General features: G+C 37.0%; 2 protein-coding genes and 2 pseudogenes across 12 annotated transcripts in view; 1 reads left to right on the top strand and 3 right to left on the bottom strand.

Annotated features, from left to right (window-relative positions):
• The window catches only part of chchd6b (coiled-coil-helix-coiled-coil-helix domain containing 6b), a 19,497-nt gene extending 14,732 nt beyond the window's left edge, over positions 1-4,765 (bottom strand). For 4 of the 8 annotated variants that reach the window (XR_006154971.1, XM_042725310.1, XM_042725311.1 and 1 more), the window contains exons 1-4: positions 4,554-4,765; positions 3,807-4,030; positions 1,265-1,409; positions 34-54 (exon numbers count right to left, since the gene is read on the bottom strand). Coding sequence is in view for 7 of the 8 variants with exons in the window: in XM_042725310.1 (XP_042581244.1) it covers positions 34-54; positions 1,265-1,409; positions 3,807-4,030; positions 4,554-4,637 (474 nt within the window). In the remaining variant the exon portion in view is untranslated. The remainder of the gene's footprint in view (positions 1-33; positions 55-1,264; positions 1,410-3,806; positions 4,031-4,553) is intronic. The other 4 variants (XM_042725313.1, XM_042725314.1, XM_042725315.1 and 1 more) reach the window with 4 other exon arrangements.
• Positions 1-20,425, top strand: part of LOC109056731 (E3 ubiquitin-protein ligase TRIM39-like) — an 820,810-nt gene that overhangs the window by 342,206 nt on the left and 458,179 nt on the right. The window lies entirely within an intron of this gene.
• LOC122137622 lies at positions 6,704-14,382 on the bottom strand (annotated as a pseudogene).
• Positions 15,152-16,893, bottom strand: LOC122137611 (annotated as a pseudogene).

Consider the following 20,425-nt stretch of genomic DNA (forward strand, 5'->3'; position numbering starts at 1 on the left):
TCACAGCAAACGACCGCTGCTTCTGCTTCTTACCCGAACACTCAACGCATCCGGCTGAGAAACGACGGAGAGCAGAGAAACAACGGAAACATTACAGCCAAGGACCTCAGTGAGAGCAGATGCTGTATTTATAATCACATCAAAGAAAGAAAGTTGCACTTAATTTAATCTCTGCCTATTTTAATGTAAGATTTTAACGAGTGTTCAATGCCTCTGTTTCTGTAGCGAATCACACGCTTCTTTACACTCGTTTAGTGTTTATAGTAATTAATGAACTGGGTATTAACACACATCAACATACATGTTGATCATAATCAGAAACACATCAGCTGAAGGAAAAACAAACTGAGAGAGAGAGAGAGCAAAATAAAAGATTGCAATCGTGAGCACTTAAAGCTTTACACGCAAAACATGGTAATTATAATTAACAGTGAAGCTGGTTATTATAAAAGACACTCTGTAATTAAATGAGGAGCATCACCTCTAACAGCAAGATTAAATCAAACACCCCTGCTGCCATCTAGTGTCAATTTTTCAAATAAATAAGCTGAATAAATAATCTCTCCATTGATGTATGGTTTGTTATGATCGGACAATATTTGGCTGAGATACAACTATTTGAAAATCAGGAATCTGAAGGTGCAAAAAAAAAAAAAATCTAAATATTGAGAAAATCATCTTTAAAGTTGTTCAGATAAATTCTTAATGCATATTACTAATCAAAAATTAAGTTTAGATATATTTACGGTAGGGAATTCACTAAATATCTTCATGGAACATGATCTTTACATAATATACTAATGATTTTTGGCATAAAAGAAAAAATTATAATTTTGAGCCATACAATGTGTTTTTGGCTATTGCTACAAATATACCCCAGAGACTTAAGACTGCTTTTGTGCTCCAGGGTCATGTATGTGAATTAAGCACTGAAGCATGCAAATGTGAGTTCAGAGGACTGCAGAGTCAACTGATCAGAAAATACATAGATGCCTTATTATCGTGAAAAATATTTGAGAAAACAAACAAAAATCTGTGAGAGTTATTGCTTGAAAGTTCTTCATTATTAAAATATTCTTTTGTAAAATGAGGAATCATGTTGTCGAAGTAAAGGCATGTTAAAGTGCACACTGTATGTTAGAGAAGGACAGACAGTGTCAGATGTGTGTGTGTGTGTGTGTGTGTGTGTGTGTGTGTGTGTGTCTGTGTGTGTGTGTGTCTGTGTGTGTGTGTGTGTGTGTGTGTGTGTGTGTGTGTCTCTCACCAGGTTGTGTGTTTTGTCTAGTTCCTGCCGTGTCTTTGCTGTCTCTCGCAGCCCCGCTGGGTTCATATCATCTCCTGCCATCTCTCTCTCTCTACGGCTGATCCGGGCCAACTCTTCCTGGACCAGAGCCTGCTCACGCTCGAACCTACAGGCAACACACACACACACACACACACACACGTTTGTGTTGCTATCTTAGTGAAGACATTGTATAGACTTACATTGATTTTCTATCAGGTTAATGATATTAACTACCCCCTAAACCAACCCCTAACACACACAGACACACACACACACACATTTGATTGCTTTTATTTGGATCTAAAAGAGGTGACAGATCTACAATTCATGGCTCACATACTTGTACAGGTTCTTCCATTTATAATACTCAACACATTAAGGATAAACAAAACATCTCCGCCTCCATATTTGCATGCTCCCTTTGGTGGCTGAAACAGAGCAGAATTTTGCAAGCCTTTTTGCTTCCTTTTTTTGCAGCCCCCCTAACTGCATCCCCCTGATCACATTCTTATGGACATGGCCTAAACTTTCAAATACCAGAATTATTAATTTACAGCTGTATCCAAGTTGTTGAATGAGATCTACCAGTGATTGATATTTCAATAGTTTAGAATAATAGCAAGTATCCATATACAGGTCAAAACAGCAGCCCACCTCAAAGATACATACAGATTTCATAACCTCATTTATAATTACAATGTCAGGTGTATTTGGGATATTTTTAAAGTAATCACTGTCAGATGTGTCATAATGAAACCAGTTAAATCGTACAGTGCTATGCTTGTATATCTTACTATCATGTCCACAGATTACCTTTTGCAAGTCCTTTGCAACCTGATCAACCAAACGGTCATGTCTGGCCACATAAAGTCCTTTATAATTGTAGCATCCGTTTAGTATATGAGCAAACCGTTTCATTTTCCTGCTGGGTTGGATGTAATATACAGTAGGGTTCATGCTTTGATGGATACCATGTTGCCAAATTATACTTCGTTGGAAGACACTGTAATCTTGCTTTAATCATGAATGTTAGAATGTCATCTGAGATTGAGAAGTTTGTCAGGACAGAATGAGACACTGAGTGGTCGGCAAATTGAAGTAATGAGAGTTTTCCTTGTATTCTGAGACCTGTCCAGTGCTGTCCGTTTTGGGTCTGTCTAAGATGAAGAATTGAGGCTCTTGCGTGTTTAATCTGCAGCTGGTGAGGTGTACTGTCTTTACTGAAGATCGCCAGGGTGGAAAACAGCTGATCATTTAATATCTTATAGCAAATACTAACCACTCCTCCCTCGTGTCACGACAACTACATCCTTAACACCATAAAACATCATATAAAATTAAAAAATAACAGCGCAATCCAAACGCACCCCAAATCCGGCTGCTCTGATGTCTAACTTTCCATTCTGCTTTAGTTTAAATCCAAGAAACTGGGACTTGTTTGTAGAAGCAGCAGGTATTTTGCGACGCTGTAGATGTAAAAACAGCGATTCGCGTGATAGCTCTCTAACACTTATATCGTCATTGTTGAGCATGTTTAAAAGATGTCCTGTTCTGGAAGCAGTGTAGAGCCATCCAATCAATGTTTCACCCACACATACCTCCCTCCCCCCCCGGAAGAAAAATAACCGACCCTATACGAACAACAATAAAAAAAAAACCACTCACCAACTCAACTCCACCACCGTTTCGTTGTTCATCGCTGACAATGTACATTGTGGAAAATGCACGTTCGGGAAAAGGTGTTGAATTTTAGCCGCTGTGATCAGCCTGATGGCTTCGATTTTCATCATTATGGGGAGTGGGGCAGCATCAATCAGTCCAAGTCTTCGAGTGTACTCGTGACACAACTCTGTGATCTGTTCCTCCCAATCGCCACTGATGTTAAATTTATGACCCAGATAAGGATATGTTTCGTGGCGTTCATACAGTCGGATGGGTTTCTGCATTAATGAAAAGGCAGGGGGTTTAGCAGACTTTGCTTTATACCATCTGTTTCCTCCTTTCATAGAATGCAGCATATTTTGTATGTTTGATGTCTAAACCTGACCACCTTATGAACTCTGTGCGGAGGAGCATGTTAAAATAACACTTTCATCTCTTGAGGAGATTTCCACATCATCCGCATAGCCTTGCACTGGGTTTGGGGATCGCACACCTGCTGGCGCGCACTGGCACAACCACTTCATCCAGGAGTTAATCGCCAGAATGAAATTGATGGAGCTCCACAGGCACCCTGTTTTGATGCCAATTTTAAGTGGTATGGGATCGGTTAGGGCGCTTCCACATATGACTTGGATGTAAGAGTTACTATAAACATCTTTAATTACATTTGCATACAGCTGTGGTAGTCTTATTTCGTCTAATGCGTGAAACATGAATTAAAACTATTAAAAAAAGACAATCGAAAATCGAAAAAAAAAAATAGTGTTACCAAACAATTTACTGATTTTTAACAGAGTTGCAATAGTTATTATGTCAGAGACTGTCTTCAGAAATAATGATAAATATGTAACACACTGACCGTCTTCTGAGCTCCTCCTGTGTCTCTGCAGCTGATCTGGACGGCCCTTGAAATATCAGCATATCACAGAGATGTGATTGAGAGGTGTAACCGAGTGCTGCTGAGGAGAGGAGCAGAAACAGCGTACCTGGTGCAGGTTTGGCACTCTCTGCTCCGGGTGATGATGATGATGATGATGATGATGGTCCAGACTCCCGCATCCGCTGAAGAACATCACCAGACAACTGAGAGCACAGACACACTCGCATTAACATACAATCAAATGAGTTATGATTATTACCTTTTTCATCTGGGTATATAAATTCAGACAAATTACCAAAAAAAAAAAAATGTATACGACCAAATAAATATTGCAGCTCTCAAAACAAAATGAATAATAAATAAATAATAAATAACACCCAGTTTTGTGTCGTTGACCTTGAGTGAGAGCAGATACTGTACAGGTTTATATTTCACAGCACATTAGATCCCAGCAAACAAGACACGAGGATAAACATGAGCACATTTCATCTTTTTTTTATCGCATATGAATCAACGAAAACAGTGAAAGACTATCATATCAGCTGATGACGTCACTTTCACTTTCTCAGAGCCGCTCAAGTTCAGAAGAGTGACGGTTACAACAGACTTCTGCTCATAAGAGCACAGTTACAACAGAATATGCCATCAAATCTCGTAGAGGTACAGCAGTGTCTCACAGGACATGATTATTGCTCTGTGTGTGAGGTGCAGATGTGTTTCTGTCACCTTGACCCCGTGGATGACCGTGACATTGTCCTGTTCATCGAGTCCGTACGACACAGATCTGCTCTTGCTGTCCGCGGCCCCCATCAGCCACAGAAACAACCCGAAACAACCCAAAAAGAGAAATAAAATCTCCCCGAAGGACTTCAGGGTCACTGTGTCCCGCTACGTGCGCATAAATCCGTCAAACACTCTATTACTGGTTATCACGCATCACGTGACACGCGAAATGCACTTTGGGAAATGCAGTTCTATGCCATACACTGACGTCACATTGAGGCCGCAGGAGAAAAAAAACGAAAATATATTAAATTAAATTAAAATTTTATGCATTTAGCAGACGCTTTTATCCAAAGCGACTTACAGTGCATTCAGGCTATCAATTTTTACCTATCATGTGTTCCCGGGGAATCAAACCCGCAACCTTGCGCTTTGTAACGCAATGCTCTACCACTTGAGTTACAGGAGCACATATATATATTTTTAATGTTTTAATTGTTTGCTTGCTTGCTTAATTTATGTTCTTATTTGTTTTTGAAAACAAATCTTTTTTTTTTTGTTTTTGTATGAGATATTATAATAAATAGAACTTGACAAATGCACGTTATGTTACTAATTTATTATTTTTAAGGTAAATTTTAATGGTAGTTTTTTTATTATTATTTTATTTGAATGCAATGGTCGGCAAATATAAAAAAAACAAAATTATATAAAATTCCCCTTATATTTCTCTCATATTTTTTTTTCATCAAATAAAAAAAAATAGTAAATCTTATTTTATCTATTCAGATTTTCTGTTTTTATTTCTTACGGTACATTTTTGTGACATTTATTTCCTCCACACGGTAACGTTAAAACGGTGACGTTCAATAAAACGTCACGTGATGACAGCGTGCGAAGCATTTTTGATATAAAACATAAATGAAAGACAAGTCACAGAGTGGAAACAATTTATCTAGAAGTTCAAATGTAAACGGAAATAGTTATTTTAGTAATTATAAGGTAAAATAAGATTATAAGATAAAAAGCTGCAAATTGTAAATGATCCACATCCGTTGAAGTTGACGAGAGTTCCTGCTTTTGAAAATCACTTCACTCACGTCACTGGAAGCATGTTCCAAAATAAAAGTCCTCGTCGGTTGTCCGTGTGTCCTCAGAATAAAGTCTCTCTCTGGGACTTTGGTGCAGTGTTCATCTGACTAAAATGGTTTCTTATTTTCTGCTTTATAACATTTAATCTAGAGACTACCCTGATCTTTAACAAAGCATTACAGTGAAGAAAAAAAACAAAACAAAATATCTTTGAGATATGCTTCGAATAACAGGCTGCAATATCAAATAAACAAAAAATGAAATAAACATGCAGAGCAAAGCATTGAGTCAAATTTGCACTGAATTTTTAGATTATATTACAACTCATTTACAGTTGCATTTCACTGCAAAAATTAAAACTTCAACATCAAATAGCCTTAAAATCCACTGTGTGCAAATAATAATAATCCACAAACATCTCTAAATACATAGTTTAATCATAAAACATCTTCTCTCCATGTTCAAATCATATTTAAACAACAAAAAAAGAGAAATAAGTGATAAGAAACAACGCATTTTACTCAGGCCAGATCATTTAATTCAAGATTGTTTTCCTCCCACTAAAGACCAAAGTCCTCTTCCCTTCCCCCCACACAGAATGAAACAAACAAACACACGCCTTTATCAATCAGAAAGACGAACAAAGGTCAAAATCACCATTTAAGCTTTCACTTTAAGAACCGAACCCAGGTCTAACGATGACAGGCTCAAACAAAACCCACCAGAAAACTAAAATAAATAAAAATCCAAAGAAAAAACTTTGAAAACTATGAGATGGCGCGGAGAAATAAATGTTTTGGCAAATTTCTAGATGAACGCTCAGCCCACGTGAAGCATATGAACAGAGCCAAAGTAGATTACAGGGTCCCTAAGACTTCAAATTAGCAAGCAAACGAGCCAAATCAGTCTTAACGGCAGAAAACGAGCATCAGAAACACAAGCAGATATTTAACTCGTATCAGTAGCATGATATAATGAAATCATCTAATGGTGATCGAGAAATATATTTGATTATGTGCATCACAAAGTCCAATAGAGCTCCCTGCGGGACAGATCCGAGCACACTGGTGTCACACAAGGAATGCTGAATTCATGGAACACAAATGAAATGGACCTCTAATAACAGCGCCGGCTGGGACAGTGTTTCTGGAGCTGTGTTCAGGCGTTGAGGGCCCTCCAGCGGTCGCTGTCCATGCTGTGTTGATGCTGTGTGCTCCGCTGAAGGGCCCCGACACCACGTCGTCCAGGTACGGCCCCGGAGCCGTCGATCTGCGTGCTGGAGTACGAGCCGTGATCCAGATCCTTCCGGCCCAGGCCCTCCAGGAAGAGGGTGTTGGGCAAGGTGCACGTCCAGAGTCTTCCGGCTCATTCGATTTGTGACTTGTAGGAGAAGAGGATTTGGGCTCGGAGCTGAAGAGAGACGAATGAAAAAATGATCTTGTGCATGAACACTGAATCACTGTAGCTATAGTTCAGAGTGGACGCAGCTGATGGTTTTCTCATCAAACAGATCAGGTGGAAAATAACGCTTCTGTTCATCGAGGATGCACTGAATTGAATCGATTTCAAATAAATGCTGTTTTTAAGCTTTCTGTTCATCGGTGAATTACGAAAAATAAAATGCATCACGCTTTTCACAAAAAACATTGATAATAATCAGAAATGTTTCATATTTAGAATAAATGTGACTCTTATGGAAGCCCTTTTCAACCATATTAAAAAAAAAAATTATTATGTAATGTAATCATGAGTCAAAATTATTAGAAAAACGTTTAATTCTGACATAAATAAAATGATAAAAAAAAATCACTTTCAGGTCATAATTAGTCTCTTAGTCTCTCCATAATTATAGCACTTAGTCTCTCATAAGTTTTGTTTTGGTCATAATCAGGAGTCGTTCTCATAATTATGATGTTTTTTAAGAGGCAGAAATACACTTCCAATGTAATGAGATAAAATAAGACAATTATGAGATCTACATTAAAGTCATAATTATATGACAAAAAACAATTGTAGATCTTTTATGTCAGTTTTCACTTCTGTCTTTTCACCTCAATGCTGGCATTTATGTCAAAATTGCTGCTTTTTATCTCATAATTATGATTATAATTGCAACTTTGTATGTCATAACTATCATTTACCAAAGCATGTTTTTTTTCTTTTGTGGAACAAATGTTTTACAATATATCCACATCTAAAGCAGTCATAAAAATGATATTTAAAACTATCCAAACAGAAAGGACGTCCACTAGAACGAGTAAAAGTGCTTGTATAATAATAATAATATGATGGTTGGCCACATTTGCTGAGAGCAGAAATGTCTTTAAGGTGGTGTTTAGTGCAGTTTTATAACAGACAACAGCATTTCTGTTGCTCTTTTGAAATAAAGAGTATTTTATGACGTATAGAACTGACAGCTCAGAACTTCCCCATGAGGTAAACGCATGACTGGCTTCTGAAGCCGGAGTTAAAAATATTCTGTATATGCTGTTCATCTGCTCTGTGAACACAGATCCTCCTGCAGACAGGACTGAGTCTAGAGGTGCATCTACATACCCGAAGAATCCTTTGAGGAACGTCACATAGATCAGAGGAGCGAAGACGGAAAAGTACAGGAATGTGGTCACATCCACACAGCTGCAGACACACAGAGGAACAGAAAAACTCAGTTTGAAACCAGACGGATAATCTGCCATCCATTTCAATTGAGAGAGAGATTCATTTGTAGCTTTCTGAAAAAGGTCAAATAAATAAAAATCATGATATAAAATTAATGAGAAATATTTAAGTTTTTTTTTTTTTTTTTAGTAAAGATTTTAGTATCTCGAATATTATTGTAGCAAACCAAAGAAATTAATGTCTCAAACTTTTCACTCACGTTTTATGCAAATAAGACAATGCATATTATATGTATTATAATAATATATTAAAAACAATTAAATTAAATTAAATTATTTTTGGGCTTTTTTCTATATGCCTCTTTTTAGTTCTAAAGAGCAGGACGCTTCGCCAAACACACTTGCTATAGCAGAAATAAAGATGAGATTCATTGTTAAAATCACAAAATGTTAATATAAAATATATTTTAAAAAATAGAAATTGCATTATCAAACACTAGCATTTCTGTTAACTGCTCCAATAGTATACCCTAGTAATAAATAAATAAAATAAACCTAAGCCATAATTTATTCCAAATACATGTTTCCATACTAAGTATGCTTCAAATCCATTAACCATCTCAATTAAAACATACAATTCAACTTTATTTGGAGTATTTCTTTAATGCACAATGCACATTTCTTAATATTATGCCTAAAATGTGTTTTAATATCCCAACTAATAAGGAGTGTATGACCTCTGTCTGTATAATATCAGTCTTTAAATGCAAGATATTTAAAGTGTGCCTCAAGTATCCTTGCAATAGTTCCACTTTAGTGTAATCAGTCAATATATACTTCAGTATATCTTTAGTTCAGCACTATTTCTGCACAATTAAAGTGCGTTAAGCACTAAATTAGTTGTATTGCACTTTTAGTATACTTAACTGGTACACTTGTAGTACACTACAAGTGTACCAGTTAAGTATACTAAAAGTGCAATACGTAAATATTTTTGTAGTATACTTAGCACTAGTGCCGTCAATCGAGATTAATCATCCAAAATAAACGTTTTTGTTTACATAATACAAGTACGTGTACTGTGTTTATTTATTATGTGTATATAAATATAAGCACTATTTTGTTGTACAAACATACTATATTATTTTAAACAAAAACTTTTATGCTGGATGCGATTAATCGCTTGACGACACTACTTAGCACAAAATAAATTTATTACAAAAACATTTTAGTATAATTTTTTTTTCCACTTTTGCCAGACAGAGATGAATCCTCACCACAGGCCTTCGATGATGTCGGCACACAGCAGCGCGCTTCCCAAACCCTGAACCAGATTGAGCAGCGACAGGATGGCAGCGTACACGTAAAAACTCCTCTTCGCTGCGGCACGAGAACCAGAGGACACACATCATCATCATGAACACTGCGTTCACTCACATCATCATCATCATCATCATCATCATCATCTGAAAGCTTGCTACATGATGAACACTGCGTTCACTCACATGGTAACGAGATCCGCTCTCTGACTGGAGTTTTAGGTAGGATGACTATCAGGGAATACACCTAAAATGCAGGATTAAACATTAATAATTCAATATATAAACACAATATGGTTTCATAAGAAAGGAGAAGTCTTTGATTAGATACCAGGAAAAAGAAACAGGAACTGGCCAACCAGAAGTGTCGCCCGCCGTGACCGTAGATGTTGAAGTCTTTGGCGGAGAGATGTTTGTCCGGGAAACGAATCTCTAGAGTCCCCTGAGAAAGAGAGCAAGAGACACTGCATTTTGCTTATCAGTTTGAATTCATCAGAGCCGTTTCTGAATTAACATCCGACTCAAAGACAAACAATTCTGCTGTAATGAATGTATATAGATGTGTAATGAACGGCTGCTGTGTAACACACACCTGTGTGATGGAGTAGGCCAGAGACCGAGACAGCACCGCAGTGATGGCCAACACACGCTTGATGCTGGACTTGCTCTCCAGATGGCCTGAGCGAACACAATCACAAACAAACACACTTTAACAGCAAGCGCAGCACACACTAAAAGGACCCTTCGTTTTCATGGGCTCTCACTGCAGAGCAACAGGTACATTTAGAAAACATGGAAATCACTGTCACTAGTGTTGCTTTTGTTAACTAAAACTGCAAAAAAATTAAATAAATAATAATAATAATATTTTAAGGACCAATTATCACTATTCCTAAACTAATGCATTACTTAAAAAACATTTAAAAAGCATACAGCTGGAATAAAATTTAAATGTAAAATATTAGACCAAAAAAAAAAAAACAATTAAAATTAAAATGTTGAGAATGCTGGTTTGGCAACTCACTCAAATTAATACGTTTAAGTACTAAAATGACTAAAAACTGAAATAAAGCTAAATAGAAATCTAAAAGAACTTAATTTAATTAGTGAAACTTAAAATTAAAATGATAAACAAAATATAAAAATAAAAGCAAATTAAATTAAATATACTGTGATAGGTTAATGATACTAACATTACATTTTCACCCTTTTGAAAAATGTGTTTTTTATAAGAAACGGAATCACATTTGAGATCCGAAACGAACGCAGTGCAGGAACGTACCAAACGCCAGTCCGAGTATGACCACGCTCAGCTCAATAGCCAATAAGAAGAACCTCGTGATTTCCCAGAGCACCTGTGAACACACAGAAATCACTGATGAATTCACAACATCATTACAGCACTGCGTTATTGTAATTAAATAAATGCTACATGCAAGTATGTTCCTGAACAGCATTATTTAAATCGAAGAAACAGCATTCTTTTTGTAACATTTTGATCATTTTAATGCACAAAAGGTTCTCACAGGATAATCTTTTGAACTGTAGTATGTCAAATACAGTAAATATATAGTAACATATAGGAATAAGTCATGTTTTGCATGTTTGTTAGTCGTGCTTTCAAATGCAGATTTGGGTTTATATTACCATAATTAATTCAAGATTGACAGAAGTCAGTGTGAAGTCCTGACTGAGATGTTTTGTGTGTGTTTTCACCTTGTCTATGAGTGTGGCGGCGCTGGATGTGCTGACGGTCATGGAGACGATGGCACGAGTGATCCCTACAGCTGCCACCACGAACACCTGAGCAGCACGAGAGACAGAGACATTACAGCAGACCTGAGCAGAAAACAGACAAGCCACTGCATGCAAACCTGCAGCTCACGCCGGACACTCTGCTGCTTACCAGGATGTAAAACGCCACGAATATAGGGCTGGAGGTCAGGACGGATCTTAGCGCGCGAGCAGAAGGAAGCTTCCACATCAGGAAGATGAGGAAAGCCACGTTTGGGACGAGCAGCATCACGTCCCAGTAACGAACCCTGACGGACAAACAGAGACGAAGAGTTACGAATCAGACCAAAACAGAGGCTTTAGCGCCGAGACATTCATTAAACATGTTTAGATTAAACAGCACAGAAACCAGCCGTTTATTACTGCAATACTAGACCACACGCACGCACGCACGCACGCACGCATGTATCACCGCACGCACGCACGCACGCACGCAGCACGCACGCACCCGACACGCACGCACACACACAACACACACACCACACACACACACACACACACACACACACGCACACACACAACTAAAACTGGAAATTCAACCTTTTTGTGCTGTGATGGAAAGCACCTATTTATCCACATAAACACCTCCTTGGAACCAAAACAAAAAGTTTAAGCTGAAGTCTTAAAACTGAAAAAAAAAAAAAAAAAGATTTTTTAAAGATAAAAAAAAAAAAAAAAAAAAAAAAGATTTCAAAAAGCTAAAATATCTAAAAAATGTTTTAAAAAAAAGCTAAAATATCTAAAAAAAAAAAAGGATTTAAAAAACTAAAATATAAAAAAAAAAAGATTTAAAAAAAGCTATAAAAAAAAAAAAAAAATCAGATTTAAAAAAAAGCTACAATATCTAAAAAAATTTTTTTTAAAAAAGCTAGAATATCAAAAAAAAAAGAAGATTTAAAAAAGCTAAAATATCTAAAAAAAAAAAAGATTTCAAAAAGCTAAAATATCTAAAAAAAATAAAAAAAAAAAAAAGCTAAGCTAATATCTAAAAAATGTTTTAAAAAAAGCTAAAAATATCTAAAAAAAAAAAGGATTTAAAAAACTAAAATATCTATACAAAAAAAGATTTAAAAAAAAGCTAAAATATATAAAAAAAAAAAGATTTTAAAAAAGCTAAAAATATAAAAAAAAAAAGATTTTAAAAAGCTAAAATATCTAAAAAAAAAAAAAAAAGATTTAAAAAAGCTAAAAATATCTAAAAAAAAAAAAAAAAAAAAAAAAACAGAAATAAAAACTATAACCAAAACAACAAACTTTAAGTGTTAAGTTTAAGTTTTAAGTCTTAAAAACATAAAAAAAAGATTTAAAAGATAAAAAAATATTTTAAAAAAGCTAAAATATATCTAAAAAAAAAATCCTCTTCAACAAGTTCTCTTCATAAAAAAAATAAGATAGAAATGTATAAACGTTCATATGTTACACTAGCACACATATGAGGCACCTGCAGTCAATGAAGTTCAATTTTTAAGCTTTATTTAATAAATAAACTTCCAACAAACATCAAAAAAACGGTTATTTTAAACTGTAACAATATTTCACAATATTAATGTTTTTACTTTTTTTGATCCAATAAATGCAGCCTCGGATGTTTCTCTTAAAAACATCTCACTGACACTAAATTTCGATGGTAATTCAATACAAAAAAATTACAGTAATAATGATAATATTATTTTGTCAAAGCTCCATAAGAAATACTGTTCATTTTTGGTGAGGTTTGCAAATGTTTTTCTCTGAAGTTTTCTTACAAAATACAACAGATAACCCAAAAAACAACAGACCTACTGTTTTACGTTTCTACATTATTTGCTGAGTTATGATTTTAAAAAGACAAGGAGAGGAAGTTGTGTGCTGCTGGCAGTTTTGTGCTCCAGGGTCACACGTGTGTGTCCACAGACAGTGAGCGGCCGTACCTGGAGCGTCCGATGTCGTCGTACAGGATCTGCAGGCATCTGTGTGGTTTGGTGATGTTGTTCTCATGGTCAGGGATGAACTCGGAGCTGTTGTCGGCGGTGGGAAACACACTGGTGTTGGCATAACGGAGCAAACTTCCTGCATCAGTCACGGTCTCCAGCATTCTGGATTAAACCTCTGCAAAACACAACACTCCCTCATATATGATATACAAACATACAGAACACACCAGCAACACATCTGCATGTAAAGCACAGATTTCTAGGAGTTCACCATAAAAAATGCAGAAGATTAGATTCACAGCTGCGTCAATATAACACAAATAAACATGTAAAGAACTTTAACATTTAAAAATGAGAAATGTTGCCTTGGCAAAAAATACTTTTTTACTATTAAAATTACTAAAACGGAAATAAAAAAATAAATTAAAGGTAGACTGAAATATTTGAAGAAAAAAAAACTAATAATAATAATAATAATTACTAAAAAAGTGAAATTCATAAAAAATAAACACTAATTAAAATATTAATAAACGCTGTAAAAGTATATATAAATAATATTAAAATAAACAACCCACTTTGACAGCTTACTGACTGGTTTAAATCAGCCATCACAACATTTTCAAAATCCATTCATTTATTAAGAATACTAATAATAATAATAATAATACATTTGTAAGAGATCGGAATGTTTCGAATGTATGAATCGTAACAAAGTTTCTCCGCTGGAATGTGTGTGTATTTACACAGATGCACGTTATAACACACTCACACATTAATGTGATCAGACACCACACACACTGATCCGAACACACACACACACACAGCGTCAGAGAACCAGAACCTTCTGTGTGTGTTTACTGCACGAGCGAGCGAGGTATACTGTACAGCGTCACGTGACGTTTCAACCACACAGCGCGCGGATATATCAGCTGATACACCTCAAAAACACAGCTCACCTTTCCCTGCCGATGATCTCAGATCAGAGCCGGGGCGCTTCTGTAGTAACGCGATCAGAAGTTATTAGCTGAGGCATAATAACTTTCGTCGGCGCTTCGGTGGCTTGTGTTTACAGCCGGAATGAAACTGATGCGTCCTGAACGCGTCACACGTGTCAAAGATGGCCGCCACACCTATGAAACCTTTCATAATAAAAGACTCAAAAGAGAAACCACTGACCATATTTGTGTAAAATTGAATTGCTACTTTGATAGCGTTATGCTGTACTGTAGCTTAATTTCATTTCATTTTGCAACTTATATTTTTATTTATATGTGTTGCTATTGCTTTGATTTGCAATGTCATATTACTTACATTTAATCGTATTAATAAAAACGAATACACACATGTATGCTTTATCTATCTATCTATCTATCTATATCTATCTATCTATCTATTACACACACACACACACACACACACACACACATATCTATATATATATATATTAATTTTAAATTTATAACAAAAAGGACACGGAGGACCGCTCTTGTAGGCAAACACTTCAAAATAAAAGCCTATTCTGCACTTCCGAAGTCTATGGCAGCCATGTAGACAACCCTTCAAAATAAAAGACAAAATATTAAAATAAAAACTTTGGAGTTTAGAAAAAATAAAAAAACGATACAATTATTTATACAATAAATAGTACAGTATAATGCCGTATTTAGAAAAAAAAAGGTAGATTCTACTGTTTATTTAAATTTAGACAGAAAAACAGTTTTAATACACACTTTAAAAGAAAAGCACAGCATAGAAACAGAATTAGAAATGTTTTAAATGTCATGTGGTCTTGTGTTATTGAAGTTAAACAAATGTCACAGTGCTTAAAAGCAACATACATGCATTAAACCGACTTGAACACACACAACACGTGAACTGAGGGGACTGTATATGATCAAATTAAACACTGCAAACATAATGCATGTGACAACCTATTGTAGAATGATGCATTTAGTGCGTGAAGTGAACATTAATGATGTATTGCATCGTAACATTACGACAACAGGAGAAGAACGGATGAATAAGGTCTATGTTTTAATTTAGCATTCGATGCATACGGTCAGAATCGAGTGGTTTCTTCACTCACTAGCTGACAGTGATGTGTGCTTTGGGTTGACCGGACATCATCCTCACAGCCAGATACACCGGCTGGGTGAAGCCGACTTTAAAAGTGTGCAGGTGAGTTTTATCTCCACTCAGATCGCTGACGCTGTTGTAAAACGCTAAAAGTGCCGGAGCTGAAGCTGAGGCGTTATCTCCATTCTCTTCAGAGACGGCGGTGCGTCTAAGCGGCGTGTCCTTTCCTTTCTCGTACGCCCTCAGAACAGGTTATCACAGTACATGAGGCACCAGGACCCAGCGCTGCTCTCCAGACCGCTCCCGGAACCAGATCAGGGCAGCTCCCCGTAACACACGGCCAGAACCCAGGCACAGCCCTCAGCCTGGACCTCAGTCCGTGGGGGAATCCGAGATGTTCTCCTCGGACACGAAGCTCTGGGAGCTCAAAGCCTGGAAGAAACTGGAGAACCTCTGAGAGCTGGCCGGATACGGCTGCTTGGCGCCACTGAAACTCACCGTTTTGAGGTCTTCGGATAAGACCAGGTTGGGATGGATGGTGTCCGGGTCGAAGGTGACCTCGGATGGGTTGAGAACGACGCGTAGCGCCGCTGAGCGGATCCGAGTCCGAGACGGAGTTGGGTGTTTTTTGGCGCTCGATCTTCTCACAGACTCTTCCTTCAAACCGCTGGATAACTCCAGAGCGCCGGAGGGGGAGGAGTCCTGCGGAGGCTCCAGGGTCACGCCGGAAACCCGGCTCTCGATGTCTCGGATGCCATCCCTAAGACAAGCGTCGTCCGTCTCGTCCGCTTAACGCGCTGACCTGGAGTTCGGCGGATCTCAGCTCCTTCTGGAGGTCGGACAGCATTCGTACTCTTTTCCCAACAGCATCTTCTCTGGGTCTCAACTCGGCCCTCACAGGAGCGTCAGAGCAGTCGTGCTGTAGCTCTCTCACCAGCGCTTGAGATCTCCTCCAGGACGCCGCTCACATCGTTCCTCAGATCCGCGTGCGCTGCTCGCACCGCGCAGTCTCTTGGCCTCCCTCCTTACTCGCCAGATCATCTACGAGAGCCAGCTTTTCTTGAAGACTAGAGATGACCGGATTCAGTCTAGACCTCCGTTCACCGGCGGCTTCTACTCTCCAGCAGAGAGCTTTTCCCAGAATCTGTTGAGGTGCACACTTCAGCATCTTCTGGAGACGTTCTGGTCATTGATTGCACTGGACCGGAGCTCGTGATGCTGCTGGTTTTGTAGTTCTCCACTATCTGTTTCAGTTTGGATGTTTCTCGGGCAGGGGACTCCGGGCTCAGATGTTCCTGTCCACATACTGGGCAGCAAAGCACTTGATCAAATCCAGAAGTGTTGTCCCTCTCCGGCGTCTCCAGACAAACCCAGACAGAAACTGTGAGCACAGGGGAGAGTGACCGGGTCGAGGAAGAGATGGAGACAGATGGGACAGGTGAGCTCTGAGTCCAAAACAGCCGTCAGGAGGAGCCGTGTGCCATGATGACTGTGCCAGTACAGCACAGAGAGAAGAACACATCAGCGCTCCTCTGGCTTCATGCAATCTGATAAAAATATCAAATATGGAAAAAAAACAGGATGATTCACAGAAGCCCATTTCCACCAAACATGGCATCAGAGTCATAATAATGAGATTAAAACGTTACATTCTGTCAGTTATCACACAAACTAGCAACATTATGAGATGAAAAGTTATAATAATGATATTATTAGTCGAAATTGTGGCGTGGAAGTTACAATTATGACATAAAATCAGAAATTCTGAGATAAATAGTCATAATTATTAGATAAAAAGTTTAAATGTGTCATAATTATGTGTTGCCTGCCCCCCCCCCCCCCCCCCCCCCCCCCCCCCCCCCCCCCCCCCCCCCCCCCCGCCCCCCCGCTCCCCCGACCCCCGCCCCCCCCCCCCCCCCCCGCCCCCCCTTCCCCCCCCCCCCGCCCCCCCCCCCCGCCCCCCGACCCCCCCCGCCCCTAGGACTTTTTTATGTCTCATAAGTTACATCATAATATTTCACATCGCAATGATTTACCTAAGAAATCATAATTTTGAAAATGTCATAATTATTACAAAAGAATTCTCAAAATTGTTGTAATTATGAGACAAAAAGTTATGAAACCACACAATTAATAGATAGTCATAATTATAAGATAAAAAGTTGACATTTTGAGATAGAAAGACAAAATGAGATAAAAATCATAATTACGATATAAAAAGTCATAAATGTGGACAAAACGGAGAAATTTTGAGATTTACTAATAGTTATTAGGTAAATACTAAATTATGAAATAAACTTAAAATTCTGAGATAATTATTAGACAAAAAATTTAAATTATGAATTGTAATAAAAAATGACATTAAAGGTCAAACATTTTGTCATAACTGTTTTCTTAAAATGCCATCTTTTTATATCATAATTTATGTCTTAAGTTGTTCTATTTTTTTTAAATCTCACAACAATGTTTTTTTTTTCCTCTCTGTAGTGGAGAGGGGGCTTCAGAAATGAGTTTAATATATTGATAATCATCAATATTGTTGATATGATGCATTCAAAACAAAATTATATTTTATTTTTATATGTAAATATACATCATCTGTGTCCCTGGAGCACAAAACCAGTCTTGAGTCTCTGGGGTATATTTGTAGCAACAGCCAAAAATACATTATATGGGTCAAAATTATTAATTTTTCTTTTATGCCAAAAATCATTAGAATATTAAGTAAAGATTCAGTTTCATGTTCCATGAAGTATACTTTGTTAATTTCTCTACCGTAAATATAATTTATGATTAGTAATATGCATTGCTAAGAACTTAATTTGGACAACTTTAAAGATGATTTTCCCCAAATATTTTGATGTTTTGCACTGCCTCAGATTTACAAAATAGTTGTATCTCAGCCAAATATTCAGTCACATCTTAACAAACCGTACACATCAAATGGAGAGATTATTTATTCAGCTTTCAGATGAATTTATAACTCTCAATTTCACAAAAACTAGACCGCTCATGACTGGTTTTGTGCTCCAGGCATGTTTGTGATCAGAACTCGACACCTTCTTCTATCAACCGGCTGCCCGCTGAACGCTAAGCCACGCCTACCTCTCGCTTTCACGACACAAAATCTCGCTCTGCTGTTAATCGCGTGTAGAACAGCAGAGAAATCCTTTCAGAAAGACGTGCATGGCGCTTTTTGCTGTTCATGTGCAGCCATTTTCATCATAAACCGCCGTGGGTGTCTCTGGAACTCGACGGCAGAGCTGTGTTTATTCAGTCTGTGGTTTAGCAGCTCCATAGACTGCAACACGATGTTATACTTTCACGTGAATCAAAGCAGACGCGACGCAGACCCGTTACCGCTTAGCTTCAGGGGTTTTGGTGCAGAGTTTCGTGTTATTATTGTTAATCACTGGATCAGTTCGGATCGTTTGATAGATTCAGTGAAACGTCACAATAATGTCTCTAACTGCTCGTTTCTGAAAGATGGTGTGTAGTGGCACGTACCTGCACTGTTCCTCTCTGATGACACTCAGAGAGAGACTGAGTGCTGCTGAAACACGAGTTAGAGTTCATCTAAGTGTGTCGATGAGAGTCGAAGGAGCCAGCATATATGCTTTACAGCCATATATACACACCTTTATTGATTTAAACACTCTCTGCTGCTTCCTGATGGAGCTTCACGCGCGCCATTCACTCACACAGACAAGAGTGATGATGATGATGATGATGATGATGATGTACGTGACCACGCACGATGAACAAACAGCCGATTGGTACTTGGTACTTATACAGTTAGTATAATTATTAATTTCTATATATTATAAAATTAATACAATTGGTAATGATACTTATAACAAACTGAGAAAAAAAAAAAAAATTCTGTGTGTGTGGACACCGGACCACAAAAAGCCAGTCATAAGGGTACGTTTTTCGAATCTGAGATTTGAAAGCTGAATAAATATTGCGTTTTGTTCATGATAGGAAATATTGGGCTGAGATACAGCTATTTGAAAAATCTGGAATCTGAGGGTGCAAAAAAATCCAAATATTGAGAAATTACCCTTTAAATTTGTCCAATTTAAGTCCTTATCAAGCGTATTACTAATCAAAAATTTTGTTTTAACATTTTTATTATGGTAGGAAATTTAATAAATATATCTATGGGAACATGATCTTTATTATTTTTGGCATAAAAGAAAATCAATAATTTTGACCCATGGCTATTTCTATAAATTAATATTTGTGCTCAAGGGTCACACACCACACAACACACACACACACACACACACACACACACACACACACACACACACACACAAAACACACGTATGTAGGTGTGTATAACATTCATAATATAAAATATTAATAAAATAAAAATAATTAAAACAACAACAATCTCCATTAGTAGTCTACTAAAAGCCCCATTTAACAAAAAAAATGTTTTTAAAGATAAAAAAAAGTTTAGAAAAATATATCGCTTACTTAAGACAATTTGTTAAATATTTTATTAGAGTGTTAAATGTATGGCCAATAATACAAATATAAACATAAATATTAATAAGCTAAATATTTTCAACATATTTTGGCCAGTTATCATCAACATAAAAAAATAATACTTTTTAAAAATTCTATGTGGGAACTTTGATCTTTAATGGAGGTTATTATTGTTGTTTTATAATGATTTCAGTGTTAATGTACTCTTGAAAAAAAATCTATATTTTATATAACAATACATTTATAACATGTATTTAACAATATTTTAAAATTACATGTTGCTCAAAATGTCAGATGTGTACCTAACTAAAAATAACACTAATATGAGCATATATTATTCAATATATTATTAGAGCAGCATGAGAACCACAACATCAGGATTTAATGAACGCGCAAGCGATGCTTACTTTAGGAAACGCCTCTAACTAGACGTCTAAAAAAGTCAGTCAGGTGACATTTAAAGTGATTTCTTTTATGTTTCAATGTTTCTTTTAAATACACTAAACAGAAGCCAAATATATAGAGACTGTCTTTGTTTTAGAGCTGCATTCGAATGTTCAAAATAA

The sequence above is a fragment of the Cyprinus carpio genome, chromosome B6 (assembly GCF_018340385.1).
Source record: "Cyprinus carpio isolate SPL01 chromosome B6, ASM1834038v1, whole genome shotgun sequence".
NCBI lineage: Eukaryota > Metazoa > Chordata > Actinopteri > Cypriniformes > Cyprinidae > Cyprinus > Cyprinus carpio.